The sequence below is a fragment of the Podarcis pityusensis genome (genome assembly GCF_964106645.2).
Source record: "Podarcis pityusensis genome assembly, chromosome: 14".
Lineage (NCBI taxonomy): Eukaryota > Metazoa > Chordata > Lepidosauria > Squamata > Lacertidae > Podarcis > Podarcis pityusensis.
The window spans coordinates 19530841-19548051 of NC_138039.1; the positions used below are offsets into that span (position 1 = coordinate 19530841).

At 42.4% G+C, this 17211-nt stretch overlaps 2 protein-coding genes across 22 annotated transcripts in view; one reads left to right on the forward strand and one right to left on the reverse strand.

Moving 5' to 3' along the window:
- Positions 1-14437, reverse strand: part of GLYR1 (glyoxylate reductase 1 homolog) — a 44171-nt gene extending 29734 nt beyond the window's left edge. For all 18 annotated transcript variants that reach the window (XR_013979606.1, XM_080981996.1, XM_080981995.1 and 15 more), the window contains exons 1-3: positions 14246-14437; positions 4892-4928; positions 3443-3522 (exon numbers count right to left, since the gene is read on the reverse strand). Coding sequence is in view for 17 of the 18 variants with exons in the window: in XM_080981996.1 (XP_080838122.1) it covers positions 3443-3522; positions 4892-4928; positions 14246-14301 (173 nt within the window). In the remaining variant the exon portion in view is untranslated. The remainder of the gene's footprint in view (positions 1-3442; positions 3523-4891; positions 4929-14245) is intronic.
- Positions 14438-14775: 338 nt separating this feature from the next.
- The window catches only part of UBN1 (ubinuclein 1), a 32599-nt gene continuing 30163 nt past the window's right edge, over positions 14776-17211 (forward strand). Inside the window, exon 1 of one of the 4 annotated variants that reach the window (XM_080981933.1) lies at positions 14776-15038. The gene's annotated coding sequence lies outside the window, so the exon portion shown is untranslated. Of the gene's footprint in view, positions 15039-15176; positions 15446-16856; positions 16960-17211 lie in introns of those variants that run through there. The other 3 variants (XM_080981936.1, XM_080981934.1, XM_080981935.1) reach the window with 3 other exon arrangements.

Here is a 17211-nt window from a genome sequence, read left to right on the forward strand (position 1 = left end):
CCTCAAGAGTTAAGATTTCTCAAGATTCACAGATGCATACTTTCAAGAATATTTCTATTAGAAACTTGCCTTTAAAAATAAATAAAAAAGAAGTTGAATTGTGAGGCAACAGTTTGCAATCAAATTGCACACATAAACAGAGTTTCAGCAGCAATATATGAATTTACCTGCTTCACCCTGACATCGTATATGACATCACATTCAGGGCAGGTGGCTGTGGCTTGGCTAAAATGGTCCCTCAAGCCAAAAGGAGAGGCTTGGTGGACATAACTGGGCCCATAAGCCATAGCTATTACTTGGTTAATTATTTATGCATTAATTTTTTTTAAAAAAAAGGTCAACCGTGACTATTCAGTTTCTTCCTAGAAGCCTACAATCAGCTGTTTTAGGGAGATATACACTATAAAAACATGCATCCTGACTTCTTCCTGTTTCTGGCAGGAGAGGGAGGTTGTTCAACCAAATACAGCACAAAAGAGTCACTTGGGAAGTCCTCCATTGTGAAGTCTTGTGAAATGCACATAGCACACACAGGCATACCAGCACAATATGCCAGAAACTCTCTCCTAGATGCACAAATTTTCTGCATCTGGCAAGATCTACAGTTTTAAGTCGTATTCCCAAATGGCTCTATAATATGATGTTCCTAATCATACATAGAGAGCTGGTGTGGCGTAGTAGCTAAGAGGTTAAAATACGTCAGGGTGACCCAGGTTCAAACTTTACCTCTACCATGAATCTCAGCCTCCCCCCACTATTTGCACTTTGGGGGTAATACTGATCTACCTTACAGGGTAGATCACATAGATCAGCCTACATCAATAAAATAATGCACGTAAAGTACTTTGAGTGGTGAAAAACATCATATAGTTTTTGTTTAGGGAAGTTTTTAATGTTTGATGTTTTCTCGTGTTTTTAATATTCTGTTGGGAGCCACCCAGAGTGGCTGGGGAGGCCCGGCCAGATGGGCAGGGTATAAGTAACATATTTATTATTATTATTAGTTGTATTGTTGCAAATATTATACAAATGAGCTGTAAATTAGTTTGTCAGAAAGTAGATTGGGTTTTTTCCTTGACTACTTAAGTTTTATGTTGTTTTTCCTCAAAAGTATGGGTGGAGAGCACTTGCCTGAATGCTGCTTCATTACTGGAGGTATTGCTTTGTTTCCATTACAGAAACTGGAGGAGATAACCAGGATTAACAGAGCATTATCACACTTTGTCAGATGGTAACTAAATTCCCACTTAAAGTGAATGACTGTGACTCAAAGGCTCACCCCAGGATTAGACACAGATCACAAAGGGCCCATTTCACTGAATGGTTTTTTTTAAAAAAAAAAAAATTTAATCCCACTCTTATCCCAGTTATGTGATAAGAATAAATTCTGCATCATAGAAATTCTTATTTTTTATTTAATAATTTTATATACTGCCCTTCAGCCAAAGATGACAGGACAGTTTAAAGTATAAATGTACTTTGCATCAACTCTCCTGTTTCTATAAACACAGTAAGGGCTAGAAACTTACTTTGCTTGCCTCAGGAAACTATTTTTTTTGCAATACAATATTCTATGCCCCCCTCAAATTGCAGAACACAGAGCCCTGCTTATATCTTGCCTTTCCCTTATACATAAGATGTAGCCTGTACTTGAATGAAATATCCACTGCTCAGCAGACAGAAATCATTCAACAGGACATGATTAATACATTCCTCAGGGCTTGCTCTTTAGCCAACCTCCTCCACCGAATTATATTATAAACTACATGCCATACTGCTATTTGGTTTGGTTTGGTACATCAACGTTTTCATTTGCAATCTGTTCATTAATCTATGCTGGAACTAAACAGCATTCCAGACCATTCGACCCACTTTTCAAATGTTTCCACTGCAAATAAAAACATACTGCAGTTTCTCCCTTCTCCTTTTTTGTTCCCATCTCATGATGTTGTATTACTTCCTACCTGCTCTTCACCATAAGCTCCCACAGCAGGTTACAACAATATAAAAATGTAAGGTTAAAACCAGTTTAAAGAATTTACGAAAAATGGAACTACCTAAGGGTGAGGAATAGCAACAGCCTTGAAGCACTGACAGGTACGCCCCAATTATTAGAGGACATATACCTGGCTAGAAAATAAGCACTCTCTCATGTGGCACTGTCAGTCCAAATATTTAAACTTCAGAAAAAGAAAAAGCAAGTATAAAGGAGGAGTTTATGCTGTTGTCTAAAACATAATGTGTTGAATACTGACACAATGGCCCAGTTTTTAAATGAAATTATCATACGTGGGTGCTTACAGCATCAGATCATTGGTCCATATATGTCAGTAGAAATACTTTGTATAAGTGCAACCTGCAACAAAATGTAGCAACACGGAGTACTTTTTGTTCACTCCCCTTTACATTTCTCCTTCCACATGGTTATCAGGTTTTTATTTTTCCTCCTTCAACATTTTGTATCATTGAATTCTTAATGGGATGTTCAGGGGATTTCCCAAACCCCTTTGTTGTTGTTTTCCACTGAAGATTACTGAGCACCCGCAAACCTCTATTGTATCTTGAATCTGCTAATACCTCTCTCTTGTACGTGGTTGATGCAGTTTGGGCTCCAGCTCCTCAAGCACGGGAAGACTTGAAGCAGAAACAGAGGGATGGATGATTATGATACAATATAGAAGGTTCTCCTGGGATTGTTCACGCAGTTCCCAATGGGCTGTGCAGACCAAACTGTTTGCAAAATCCACCATGAGGCAAATGCCTGACCCCTTCCCTTGGTTCTCTGTACATGCCACAGAGGTCCCTCTTTACTTCCTGCTCCACTTGTTTATGGAACCCAGAAGTTTGAATTTTGCAAATGAAGATGGTCAAAAATGCCTGCCTTTGATGGGGGCGGGGAGAGAATGAACTAGACTGCTTTTCAGTTTTTTTTACACCAACCAGTTTCTTCCTATTTCACTGGACATCACTGATATCAACTGCAACAATATTCAACATGTAAGTCTGACTTTCAAATTAACAAACCGTACATTAAACCTGCAGCCCTCCAGGTATTACTTGACTAGAATGCCCATCATCCCTGACCACTGGTCATGCTAGCTGGGCTGATGGGAGCTGAAGTCCAACATCTGGAGGGCCACAGGTTCCCCAGCCTTGATATAAATCTCAATACCAACCACATGCTGTCAAATTCTTCCTAATGCAGGGAATGTGGATGTGTGTTAAACTGTCTAAAAAAAGCTATGGACATTTCTGATGCCTAGGTAAGCTGGTACATCAGCTTCTTCAGCCTTGACCAGCACATAGGCTCTAGAGGTTTCTGCTGCTAGCTGATAAATTAAGACTATTTTTACTGGTCATGAAATTGCACTGTGCCAGCTTTTCTACAAGGCTCTAAAGTTTAAAAATAGATCCCCCTGGCAGAAAAGAAGTGGGTACATACTGATCTTCAGTCCCAAAAAACTTCACAAAGAAGCACTTCTTCCCACGAGGCTTCTTCAGGTCCTTAGGCGGGTTAACAATCTGAGAGAGAAACACAGGAAGCCACAATTAGAGGTAATAAAAACGGAACTTTTTAAACATTCTTCACCCCCCCCCCCGCTCCAAAATCTTTGCATATATTGGTAAAAACTGTTGTGAAACAAGATTATTTTGGGGGGGGGGGGGGGAGATACCTTGTAACTAAAGGTATATTCACGCCAGAAAAAGAAGGCCCATATTCCTGAGTGCAGTGCTACTCTTAAAACTTTGGGCTAAGCTTATTACAAAAATGCATGTAACATGTTTTTACAGGTATATGTAAAAATATCCAATCAACGAGCAAATGAGGCTATCTGTGTATTATGCTGTTCACAGCATGATGCCTCGCAATCACGCCAGTTACGCTGATATAGACTAAGTTTAGATGGTAATTCTGCAACAGGCTTTGCATAGTTAAGTACACCATACACAACACAGGATCAGGACTGTAATTATCCCTACAGTAACAAACTGATTGCAAGGTAAATGCTACAAAAGCACCAGCTTTTCAGGAGATAAATCCAGACATTTGTCACACTCGTCAATCATTTATCTGAGTGAATGGAAATAACTAAACACTGTACTAATCGGTGACATATCAAATAATGAAATAAAGTAATTGCAGTAACTGTGCCTTTGATTCTAGCAGACACAGATACTGAATTGATATTGAAACGCCCACACTGACCTCCTCCTACTAAAATTTTGCTAAGATCTTCCATTCTTTTATAGACAGCAGAACTGTGAGAGGCCAGAGAATGAAAAACAGGCTGACAGTTGCCATTGAGGCAACTCCTTTTCACTGGCCTGGCTGAACCGATTAATCTCTACAGGGCCCCCAAGGGCCTGCCCCCAGCAACTGCAGGCCAGGTCAACTATGTGTGATTCCACCAGCATGGCATCTCTTAGCATAACATCATGGAACTTCTGGTGGATATTTAGGCCTAAATCTGGAGCTTTTGCAAAACAAAAATACATTTACAAATAAATCCTTAGCCTTCAAAATTGTCCTTTGGCTGTTATTCATTGTCATTTGAGTGAAAGTCCCACTGAACACAAATGGGACTTATTTCATTCATAAGATCTGATTGCACATTTTATTTGAGGGTGGTGTCAGGGCTTATTTATGAAGAAAGGGAAAGCAGTTTTTCAGAAAGACAGAAAAAGGATTAAGTAGCTACATCCAGGAACACAACTGATTAAAAAACCCACCTAAACTGGTCTAGATTCACTTTGGTTTATGTAACATGCTGTGGGTCAACTGATAACTGCAGGAAATGTAGATCTACACACTGCATTTGACATTAATAAAAATATGTTACCCCAACAAAGAGAACACCAAAAAGTAAGTGAAGTGCACACTAGAACTCACCTTTCCTGGCCAAGGAGGGTATCGGCCCAGCTTCCCCCTATAGAAAAAACAGAAGTCAGCCAATGGCTATGACAAACAGCAGCAACTCTTCAACATTCTTCACTTACACAGTACTATTAGAAAAGAAAACTGAGAGCAATTTGGGGGGGGGGGGAGGATGAATCCAGAACAATATTCTTCCATGGATGCTAAAGAATGTCCCCTTCCCTGGAACTGAGGCAAAATCTCGCTAGTATCTTCTTTTGCGCATGTTCCCAAGCATAGCAAGTTGACTTACAAACATATCCAGACACATTTGCTGGACTGCCTGCAAAATCAGTCTTTTTTTAATCATCAAATTTCCCAGCTTCTTCACCTGAAGGGAATTCTTTTTTGCCACAGGCATTCAGGTCAGTGGCTATTTACAATCCTTGTGACAAGCCTCCCAAGGGCAGATGTCAGTAGGACAAATAAAGCAACCAGAAAAATAAAGCAACCAGAAACATGCTTGGTTTTCCTAAATTTCAACTACCCCTTTTCATTTCTCCTGCATAAATTGGTTGCATGCATGTTTAGCTTGCAACGAGTACAGATTGCCTCAGGACCACACCAGGTTGAATCTCATAACTATATTATCCATCGAATCCCAGATCAAAGCCAGCAATTCCTTAAATGCACCACTTTTCAAATTAAAATAGTATCTCTTGGGTCCCACAATATTTGAAGAGCCCAGATCCAAGGACTGTTCACATCTGACTGTTTCCTCACAAAGAGAGCTGCCATACATGGAATAACATTGACACCTATCTACATGATTATATATGAAAACTGAGCTCCCTGGAACACATGGTCTCATCTAGACACGTATTCATGACAAAAGACAGGCATGTGAGTTTCAAGCTTACAGCTTACAAAATTCTCTACACACACCATGTTGTACTCCTTAAAGATACAGGTGTTCATGTTATGCCCCATCAATTTTCTTTCATCACTAAAACCATTAAATCACTTCCCCACAGCAAATGAAGGGGGGAAACAGATTACATATGCTCACAGTATCACTAGACCCTTAGCTTAGGTAGGGTGAATGGTTTTATACATCTTCCATTGTCACAGAACAGAAATGGTTTAAAGTTAAGATTCTACAAACAATAAAATATGAGCTAACGTATAAGAAGCCAATGTTGTGCCTTCCGGATGTTATTGGACAATGGACGCTAATTCCCAACATTTCTGACCTTTGTCTATTCAGCTTCTTTTCCATGATGCTTCCACAAATCATGTTAATATCTTGTGGATCTTTTTCAGTGGTTCCAAACCTTCTAGGGCCCAAGTTGGGCAAAGAATATGAAGGGTTTTGCCTCAAACTCTTACACAAACCAAATTTTGGGAAGAATTTTTAACCCAAGAAATGGAGGGTTGTCTAGAAAAATAATAATGCAGAGATTAAGTAATCACCTAAGGTAACCACAAAACACTGCAATAATGGTCCTGATTTTGTAGTCTACTAGATAATATACATAAATACGGTTTCCAATGAATGTTATTCACAATATCAAGGCCATTGCTTATATTTATGTTGCCTTTCCTTGCCGTCTACAAAATCCATGTAAAACAACTTATCATAAAGCTCGTTTTAAATTCATATAGTTTAACACACAAGATGCATAGTCCTTGACTTAAGGCCTGTTTATCTCAGTTTAGATTAAACCAGCACAGGCAAGCCATACTGCTAAGCTCTATCAAAATAGTCTGTTTCCATGACTCCACAGGCTTGTTTACAAAAAAAGAAAGAAAAAGCAATAGTGTAACTTGGGCTTAGACTGCAAGAGATAATAGACTGCACAGATCATTATATGCTAAAAGATATAGGCTTGGGACTAGAATGTGCCTTGTGTTTGCAGTAGAGGATGAGTGCCTATGGAGGCTCCCCCCAAAGGGGGGGGGGGAAGCGGAGCAGAAATATATTAGCTGATCCCCCTCCTGCAGTTCCTCTGATACAGTTGCCAACATTCCTTTTGGAGCAGATTTTCGGGGGACCCAGGGCGAGGAAGAAGTAAATGACAGAAATCACCTCCCCCCCTTCCTACAGCAGGAGCATCCAGTGCCTTGACTTGACTCACAGGAACTCTGGATCCTGTCCATACTGTATAAAATACTAAATAATAAAATAAATAATTTACGTTTCTTGCAATATGAAACACCTGGGGATCCACTGCCAACCCAAAGCTTAAGCTCTCTCTCACACAATCATATTTCTAAGCAATAGTTTGCAGAGCTTTGGTGACAGTTTGCACACTTAGCCATCATAAGACAAGTTTAAAACACCATGGTAGGTCAAGGTGAAAATAGCTAGTCCACACAGGAGAAAGACTAATAGGCATGGTTGGGTGGGGGGAAAGGATTTCCAGTAATTAGGTGGCAGAATCAAATTAAGCAGCAAGTCCTAAAGAATGGGGAAATGTCATAATTCTTAGCCTAGACCAGTGTTTCTCAAACTTGGGTCTTAACTGTTGTTGGTACTAGAAGTCTCATCATCCCTGACCACTAGTTCTGCCAGCTAGGGAGTTGTAGTCCAACAACAGCTGGCAACCCAAGTTTGAGAAACACTGGCCTAGATGATCAGGCCCCTCATATTTTTCAAATTCTACCAGCAGTTATTGGTCAAGCTGTGCACTTTAAGGCTGCTTGGAACCTGAAGTTAACAACTAAGATAGGCTAAATGCACTGGATTAGACAAACATCATACTTTATTACTATTTGAGAAGCAGTGATGCGGGTTTTCCAGATAATTTTTAGTTAGAAAAATATTGATGCTTTAAACAGAGCATAATTTGATTTTGAATATTTGACTTCAACTAAATATAAACACACTTGCAGCCCCAAGTTTATATGGATTTTAGGTTTGGCTTTGATTATAACTGCACAGCCAATCTGATGAATTCATGTTTGGTTTGTATTTGTATTTTACCTATTTACAAAATAAAATGTACTCTCTTCCTTTTTCTAAGATCACATGAAAAACATTTAATTACAACTTTGAAACTGCCATGCAGAAAACATGTTTGTCTAATGTTACACTGTCATCAACTAATGAATTTTACAAAGCAATGAATTTTTAGAAATGAAAATATTTCAGCCCTACATCACTGCTGAGAAGTGAAACTGACACAGATACTTACACCTCCTAGACAATTCAATATTATACAATATGTAGATGGAAGTCTTGTAATCCAAATCTTGCTATGGTTTCATTCATTATTAAAAACTGGTGCAACCCTGATGACACCCATGAATACATGATTAAATAGGTAACAATAAAAAACATGCAACAAAATAGCCAACCGGCAGTCAGCAACATTCAAGCTTAATTTAAAAAAACCCTCAAGAAAAAATGCAGATTCGGGGTTAGATATGAAAGGTGTATATAGGTGCATAAAAATATGGAGTCTTTTTTTATAGGGAGGTCTCATACAGGAATCTACAAGTTTTAGCTGGTGGTCTTAGCCAGCTGTTACTTGCAGATGACCAATGACCTTTTTTCCATGACACCCAACAAAAAAAGCAGCTCTGGAGAGAAAATGTGTCAGTTTCTCACTGCTTTTCAGTACCTTCAAACTGTAATACAAAGAGTTATGATGCTTCCAAGTGTATGAAAACACCAACCCAAAGTGAGCAGCTGGTCCCTTCCCTCAAATCTTCTGTACAAGTGCTGGGAGATTTGAGGGAAGGGCAGGTCTGTATTTCCTGCTTGGCACAAAACAAGCCCCCCTGCCACCATAATGCAGGGGAAGAGGACTAAGGGATTACTTTCCCTTTTATACAAAACTTATTGAGAAGCAATTTTGCCCCAACAAAATATAAAAAGCTGGTGGGAATTAAATTGGGATATAAACATTGAAGAAGATAAATAGAATTTTTTATGGACCAAAGCACCATATAAATATGTCAGCAAAACCTAGAGAGTATTCACTAAAAACTGCATGGGTGTTATTTAACACTGAGATGCCTATCTTATACACAGCCCAATAGTTCTCTGTTGTGTTGCAGAGGATGCCAATTTATAGGTACATACCAACATATGTGTTGGGAATGTCCACAAAAAGTAGAATGTTGGAAGAAAGTTTTTAAAAAGTTATCTCAGATTATAGTTCAGACAATTCCAGTAACACCAGCATTAGCCTTACTTAATTTATATATTCCAGATATGGACAAAATAGGAAGGGATTAATAACACATTTATTAACAGCAACTAGAACGGTAATAGCCAGAACTTGGAAAACCTTGAATTTAATGAATATTGATCACTGGTATAGTATAGTCTGGGGAACAATGGAAAAGCTGTCGTAAAAATTGAAGGTGGCAAGGGGACAGAGAAACAAGAAGTTTTACAAGGTATGGTGTGATTTTATTAAATATGCAAATAAAATAACACATACATTGCAATATAGCATAGATAAGCAGGTACTATTCATTAGCTTTCCCATATTACTCTGTGTTTTCTAAGTTGATTTATTGGCGAATTCATTTTACTGGTTTATTGAAATCACTTGATTATTATGTACTGTAAAATAATGTTTAGTATTTTACTTCCCTAGTGATCCATTTTTTGTTAGTCACGTCATGTTTTATTATTTACGTTTGTACAAAAAAATGCAGGGGAAAAGATATCATGTGCTGAGATTTGAGTTTGTGAGTGTGCTTTAATTAGATTCACAGTCGCTAACACCAATTTGGCAAGTGCATTTGTGGAACCCTGACTTCATGCCACTGAAAATTCATCTTCTCCTGCTAATGTAGGTAGAAGTTGTATCAGAAAGCACAAAGGGAAATGAAAGCAATTACCTTTCTCCTGGTGTGGAAGACAGACCGCAAATGCCCCTTTCCCTTAGGACAGGCTTTTCCAATCTGTTGCCCTCCAGAAGCTGTTGGACTACAATGCCTATCATCCCTGCCGATGCTTACTTCACTGATACTCCTAACACCACTCCTTTTACTGGCTTTGCTGTCCATAAACCAAGAGTGGAGGAACTGTGTGGCCCTCTAGGGGTTACTTGACTACAACTTCCATAATCTATGGCTACTAGCCATGCTGGCTCATAGAAATTAGAGAAGAAAGTTGTTCTACAAAGTGAGCACTACACTTTATAGATCCAAAAGTTCAAGCAAGCACCAGTTTTTGAAAGTTTGTCAAGGGTCACATGTAGGGAACATACCTTTCCCCCTACTTTGGTGATATTAACAGCCATTACACAAGTCCCCATGTTAATCTTGGACCTATTTACAGGGCTAGGAAACAACATTCCTGCCAATAAGCAAAGCAAAGCAATTAAGGAAGGGCCAAAAGCTGCCGTGCTAGACACAAACCTGGAAGCAAAAGACCAAGAATCAGCACTGGCATATAGAACAAGCAACAAGGAAGTTGATTGTTGTTGTTATTATTATTATATACAATATATATAATATATATTATATTATATATATAATATATATTATATTATATATATTATATATTATTATTATTATTATTATTATTATTATGTGATTAAGTTAGGCTGGCATTCACTCACTCACTCTGCTGCCATCCCTCTTTATAGCACATCTCTCAATATATTAGCACATGACTAAATAATCATCAAAGTCTATCCACAAAGCTACATGTGAATTCCAACTTGAACTTATATTTAATGACTTCACAAGTTGAGTACAACAGCCAACACAGACTGGAAATGCATCATCTGAATAAATCACATTCTAGCTTCTCTGTTAGCAAGTCAGATGAGAAATCTGAGATGGTTATTGCCAGGATTGTATAATTAGTTTTTTTTCGTATATAAACTAATACAAACTTGCAAGTTGAGTACCGTATTTTTCGCACCATAGGACGCACCTTGTTTTAGAGGGGGGAGAACAAGAAAAAAAAATTCTCCCCCTCTCTGCCCAGTGCCCCTTCAGCGAAGCAGCAGGAGGCGCTGCGCAGAGAGGGGGAGAATTTCCCCCCTCTTGTTTTCCCCCTCTAAAACAAGGTGCCGTTTAAGGTGCGTTCAGTCACCTTCAGGCGGCTACCTTGGAAGCCTGGAGAGCGAGAGGGGTTGGTGCGCACTGACCCCCCTCTCTCTCCAGGCTTCAGGTTCCTTTCGACCTGCTCTTTGGGGCTGGCGGGGGGAAGCCCACCACCAGCCTCAAAGAGCAGGTCGGGGAGCAGCGGAAAGTCGCGCAGCGGAGAGGCTGCTGCCATAGTCGCGCATCACCTCTCCAGCTGGGAGAGGGTTGTGGGGGGCTTCTTTAGCCCCGTGCGCGCTCTCCCGGCTGGAGAGGTGGCGCGTGGCTATGGCAGGAGCCTCTTTAGCCACGCGTCACCTCTCCAGCCGGGAGAGGGTTGCGGGACTATGGCGTCTTCGCTCCATAGGACGCACACACATCTCCCCTTAATTTTTGAAGGGGAAAAAGTGCATCCTATAGAGCGAAAAATACGGTATATAGCTATTTGTTTCAAAGTTAAAACAAATCTGTTTAAGACCACGATTTAGAAGAATTAGCAGAAACACTAAATAAGACAGTGCTTAATAGAAGTCATTATTAGAGCAAAAAACGATAGGAATATGATTTCTTCGCATGGCAGAGGTATCTGCCAATAAGCCACACTTATATGTAAAGATGAATAAATGCCAGTTTTTCCAGATTCTCAATAGCTGATCCCAAAATTTTACCATTCACCATGTTCTCTTGGGAGCAAAATCTGTGTACTGTAGTTCTGGTGGTATATGACCCATCTTGAGGACACAAAAATAAATTGCTCAGTGGCTCTTGAAATAAGTCATATTGCTCAGACACCACTGCTCAATTAAGACAGGGCTTTAACTACCAGAAGCAGACTCACTACTTGCTTGGCATTCAATGGCCTTGAGCTACTACCCTGGAAAAAACCCAGGCTTCACAGGCCCAGATAAAAATTTCATAGAATTAAGTCTTGCTTCCAGTTCTGTATTTGTGCACCAACTCCAGCACAGTCACATATAATTACTGGCTCCTTCTCTTACAAAAGGTGCCCATTACACTGGCAATTCCAGATGATTACCCCATTTGGTACCTCAACCCTAACACAGCCAAGCAATGACACCAACCCTGCATTTAAGCACCAGCCTAGAAACCATAAAGGGACTAATGCATAAAACCGAGTGTATAAAATTCTATGCTAGTGAATGAATGGGCTGGCAGAGAAACAATCAGATGAGGAAAGTGCCCACCCCCAGCACAGAAACACAACAGTTTGCTGCAAGAGTGCGGCCCTCCGTCTCTTTTTCGCCAGTCCTCAGAAGGCTAGCAAACATTTTTGCAGACTAGCAATGTTATTTCCAGAGTATCCTCACTGCATTATGTGGGATTTTCAACAATCACTTTGTGTTTGTTAATTAAGAACATAATTTGAAGTTCTGGTTTTTGGAAAAAATATTTTTGGGCATATAATGAAGAGACAGTCAAGATGTATCAAATAATTTTATGGAACAGCTCCCTTGTGGCTCTTAGTGCATAATATGATTGTGGGAAATCACAAAGGAGCAGGGAGAAAAGGTTTTGTACTACTCATTGAACAAATTCCAATGTAGCTGAACTTATTTGCCCACTTCTAAACTATGGATTAACAATAGTCACACATTCTGTTGTTATAACATTCTAGAAAGGATCCAAATTTAGAAAGCATTTTTTGCAGAGTAACTACTACACTTCATTATAATTTAAACCTGGTTAGCTGTTGTACTGGGGGCAGGTTCCTCGGTTTTTAAAGTAACTTGATTGGACTAACTAGTGTAAAAAAGGAAAGTATCCTTTTGGTAGAGAAGCCATTACACTTTTCATGCTTCCCATTCGTAAAGTGGCTGCATTGGTGATCTATCCCACATGACGAAATGAGAATAAAAATGAGAACAAAAGCTTGTGAGGACCCTACCCAGTGCACACTTACGTGGAAGTATGCTCCCCTAAACTTAGTGGAACTTACTTCAGAGTAAATATCAATGGGATTACAATATAAAACCTGAATTTAAATCCCAGCTCAGCTATGGACTAACTCGGTGGCTTTGGCCAAGTCACTACCTCTTCACTTCAGATCCTGCAAAGAAGAACAGCAGCAACCTGAATCACAGGGTTGCTGTAAAAGTAAAATAAAACAGTAAGACATTTGTACATTAAGTGTGTTATTTAAAATAACTATCACTATTAATAACTTTGTGTGTGACAACTCTGCTTTAAGTACTCACTGCAATTTACAATGATTTCAACAAGTCAGATTTCAACAGTAAACAATAGCTTCCAGAACAACTCTCACTGAATTTAGTCGGTCCAATTAAAAGGATCACTCATCGAGCCACCTAGAGCTCCATTTATTTAGCAGTAACCTTGATTTGAATTTTCAAAGTACTTTTAATTAATTCATTATCGTACAATTCTAATTACAATCTTTGCTCCATTCCGGAATATGTCAGTGCCATTTTCTCCACAATGCTGTCTAAAAACTAAAACTAAAGGAAAAAAGTAGCTTGCTTAAGGCTTCAATAACTTTGATCCTAAGACTTCCTGGCTCACACTGACTGCTGGCAGGAATTTACCCTTGGCTCCATTCCTAGTACCAAAAGACCAACCCAACTGATGCGGAATATCTTCCTCACAAGTTTGCCAGCTTACTGAGAATATTAGCACGCGCTCCCCTCCCCACAACCAAGTTTGCCTCTTTACCTCAGTTTCTTCCAGTACTAGAAATGCAGAAAACCAGAGGAGGCCCAAGCCTCTTAACTATTGAAGTTGCGTGTTTAGGAAACTGTAGTGGCCCCCAATATGGCTACATTTAATGGAAGCCATGGGGTGGTGTTTCAGATTTAACTCCTCCCCATCTCCCGACCACCCGGATAATGTTACTCGTTTTCGTCTTTCTTCTCCGCTCACACCAAAGCTTACCTTTTTCTGTCTCTTAAAAGTGAACTCCTCTCACTCGCAACATGCCCCAGGCCGCGCCGCCCTTCGAGTCGAGTCGCCCTTCGCCACCTCCAGCAGCCCCCCTACGAAGCGACTTACTCCCCCCCCCTTAAAGGTGGCAAATTTCCCCTCTAGGAAGGTGGTCGGGAGGCAAGTCTAGCCCCACATCCCGCCCTAAGTCCTCGCGGGGCTGACTTGCCCGTGCCTCCTCCCACAAGGCGAGTCCGTGTTTGTGCCTGAGGAAGGGGGGGGGTGTCCCTCCTTCGCAGGGCTCTGCCCACAAACGGCGGCGATGGCCGCCTGCGGGCTTACGAGGCCCAGGCCAGAAGATTCAGCTTTCCCCGTTTCACCCCTTTCTAGAGGGGAGGCGCCCCCCAACCGCCCCGGTGCCACCCCGCAACTCACCACACCAGGTCTCCGAGCCGCAGGTTCACAGGAACAGCAGCCGCAGCCGCAGCCATTTTCCTGACCCGGCCGGCACCGTCGCTGTTGCTGCTGCTGCCGCCGCTGCTACCACCTCCTCCTCCTCTACAGCCGACGCCGCCACACCCCTCCTCAGGCTCCCCCTCCTTCCGCCCCTCAGCAGCCAGAATTGGCAGCGACGACGATCCCTTCTGCTATTCCTCTTCCTTCCTTCCTTCTCTCTCTCGCTCTCTCTCTCCCCCCCCCCCGCTCTGCCGCAGAGCCTACCGGGACACTGGCTGGCGCGCGCGCAGCACGCACTCCGTCGCCGCCCCCCCCTTTCCTCAACAGCAGCAGCAATACAAAGACCGACGGGAGGGGAAGAGGAGAGATGGATGGAAAGCGATGCCCTGTAAGATCAGCGCTCTCTCTGATAGGCCGGCCCTTTGCATGTGACGCGGGAGCACTCCGCGCGTGACCTCCCCCCGCCCCCTCCTGCTCTGCTTGTCAAAAAGCGAAGAGCGCGAGCGCGTTCCGTTGGCGTCACGTGACGCGGGCCTCGGGGGTTTCCCTCCAACCCTGGCTTGTTGTTTTTCGTTCTCTCCGCCCTCTCCCCTCGCACGTGACTTGAGGGAGCGAGGAATTGGATCCGGCGGCGGCGGCAGTTGCAGCAGCAGCGGCGGCGCTTGCGAGAAGGGTTAGCTGCTGAGGCCGCGTCAACGGTTTGAGGTAGCTGGAGGGAAGGCGGAGAGGTGCCGCGAGGCGAGCTTGGAGTCGAAGAAATGGAGGCGCGCCGGTAAGCGTTGCTTTCGGGTAGAGGGCGGGAGAAGGGACAAACCTCCCCAGGCGCTCCAAAGCGCCTCCCTCGTTACCAGGGGCAACGGGGCCTTCCTTTCGCCACCTCGCCGGCTGGGAATAACCGACACCTTTTCTTTGAACCCCCGCCCCCCCCCGCCCGATTAACCCGGACTTGGAGATGAGCTTCGGCCTTCTCCGCTCTTTCCCCCTAATACATAGTGCAGAGGAAATGTGCGCGTGGGTGGGCAGCCCTTGCAGAGTGTTGCAAATTGCCATTTGTGCTTCTGCATTTATTTTGGGTGCATGGATCGGTGGGGAAGAGGGGAATTGGATACTGCGAAGCCTGAACGAGGAGGAGGGGGAATCTTTTCATAGCCTCTTACACGCCACACCGGAAAACCCCTAGTGAGTTACATCAGTAGCTACTACCTGGGATGTCTGTAAACAAAATCTCCATGTGCTGGAGCAGTCTACGTCAGCGGTAGATGCTGTGGGTTAATAAAGGTGCAGGCGTGTTGTGGGGGGCGGGAAGGACCAGGGTTCTGCTTTTGTGGCTTCCTGGAGAAGCTTTCTTGACTGCTTTTGGAAATTGGGAGCGTTGGATCAGACCAGCAGTGGAGGGAACTTGTACGCCTCCAGATTTTCTTGGCCTCTGCACTCCCATCACCCCTCAAAATTATTGGCCATGTTGCTGCGGCTGGTGGGAGTTGGGCCTCAGATTTCCTCACTTTGGGGGTTAAGTAGATATGTCAAGATAGATCTTGTACCCTTGCTGGTGTCTTTTGGACAACAGCACAATGGGGCTTCCCTATACTGAGACAGTGTACCTCTGAATACTAGGGGCAAGTCCAGAGGATACAGCCAGGCATCTATCTGATCTATCAGTGTGTGAGAATGTTGAAGCAGGTGGACTTTGTTCAGATCCTGCAAGGCAATTAACCTATTTCTGTGTTCCAAATAACTTTGCACTTGCATTAGTTACATTTCCTTAGTGTCCAGAGCATGCCACACATGTTATTTCAATCATTCTTTTAGTCATAAAATGTGAGCTAGTGGTTTTATCTCTGTATTCCAAATTATGAGGTGGTTGTGGTGAAGTTGAAGGGTGGGTTGTTCAAAGGCCACCTTCTAAGTTTATATGATTTAAACTTTGGACTTCCCAGCTTTGCTAAGCAGCACATCATGCCAACTTTTCTACCTAAGCATGAGCTTAGCTTTGCTACAGTGAACCTCACTTAGATAAAGGAGGCGGGTGGGGAGTGACTAAATGCCAGGAAACAATAAAGAAAAATTGGCCTGTTGTTGCCATGGGGACCAGAAGCATTCATTCCATTAACTCTCTGGAAACTGAAATAAGTTTTATAAATAAAGGAATGCTATATGTGAATGTCTGGGCTACTTGGATCTTGCAGACCTAATCCTGTTATTGTGCCATTGCACTGACAGGAAAGTGGATGGGTTTTGTTCTAACACTCAATCTGATGCTGTCAAGACAGAGCAGAACAGAGTGTAGTTGTTAGCATCTATCTGTCACGAGAGACAATGGAATGTGTCTCCAGGGGTGAAGTCAAACCACTAGAGAGTCACAGCGCTTGCTGTGGCTGCAGAGACTTGCAACTTGTAACTGTTGCCTCCTGCATTGTTTTTGCTGCGTTAGCGGCACTGAAGTAATCTCTCCGGGGTGCCAACCTGGGCAGTGTGTATGGAGGCTTTGGGTTACCCAGACAACAAGAACCCACTCTTGGCCTTGCTGATGTGGTCCAAAGGGAAGCATAGCAATACATTTGGCACCAGCTTGAGCTGCAGGAGTTGCTGGAAAGAGGCATACAAGACAACTGTCTTAGGGACACCGCTCCGGATTTGTGTAGGGTTTACTCCTTAGCCTTTTCTTCTCCCAAGGATTTCCCACAAGACAGCGGGTACAGATTTTTCCTTGGGGTTTACTCACAAAGCAACGGGTGGGGGAGTCATTTGAATGTGTAAGAGACTTTTGTAGCAGGTGCCCCCAAGGACATGACTCACACAAATGTATTCTCCAAAGCATGTTGTTTGTGTGCATCTCACTTTCTGTGTCATGGGGAAACAAAGTACTATGTTACTGCTGTATATCGAACAGTCAGTCGTTCAGCGGTGACACCTCCAGTTGTAGATATTTTATTTGGGGACAGTTC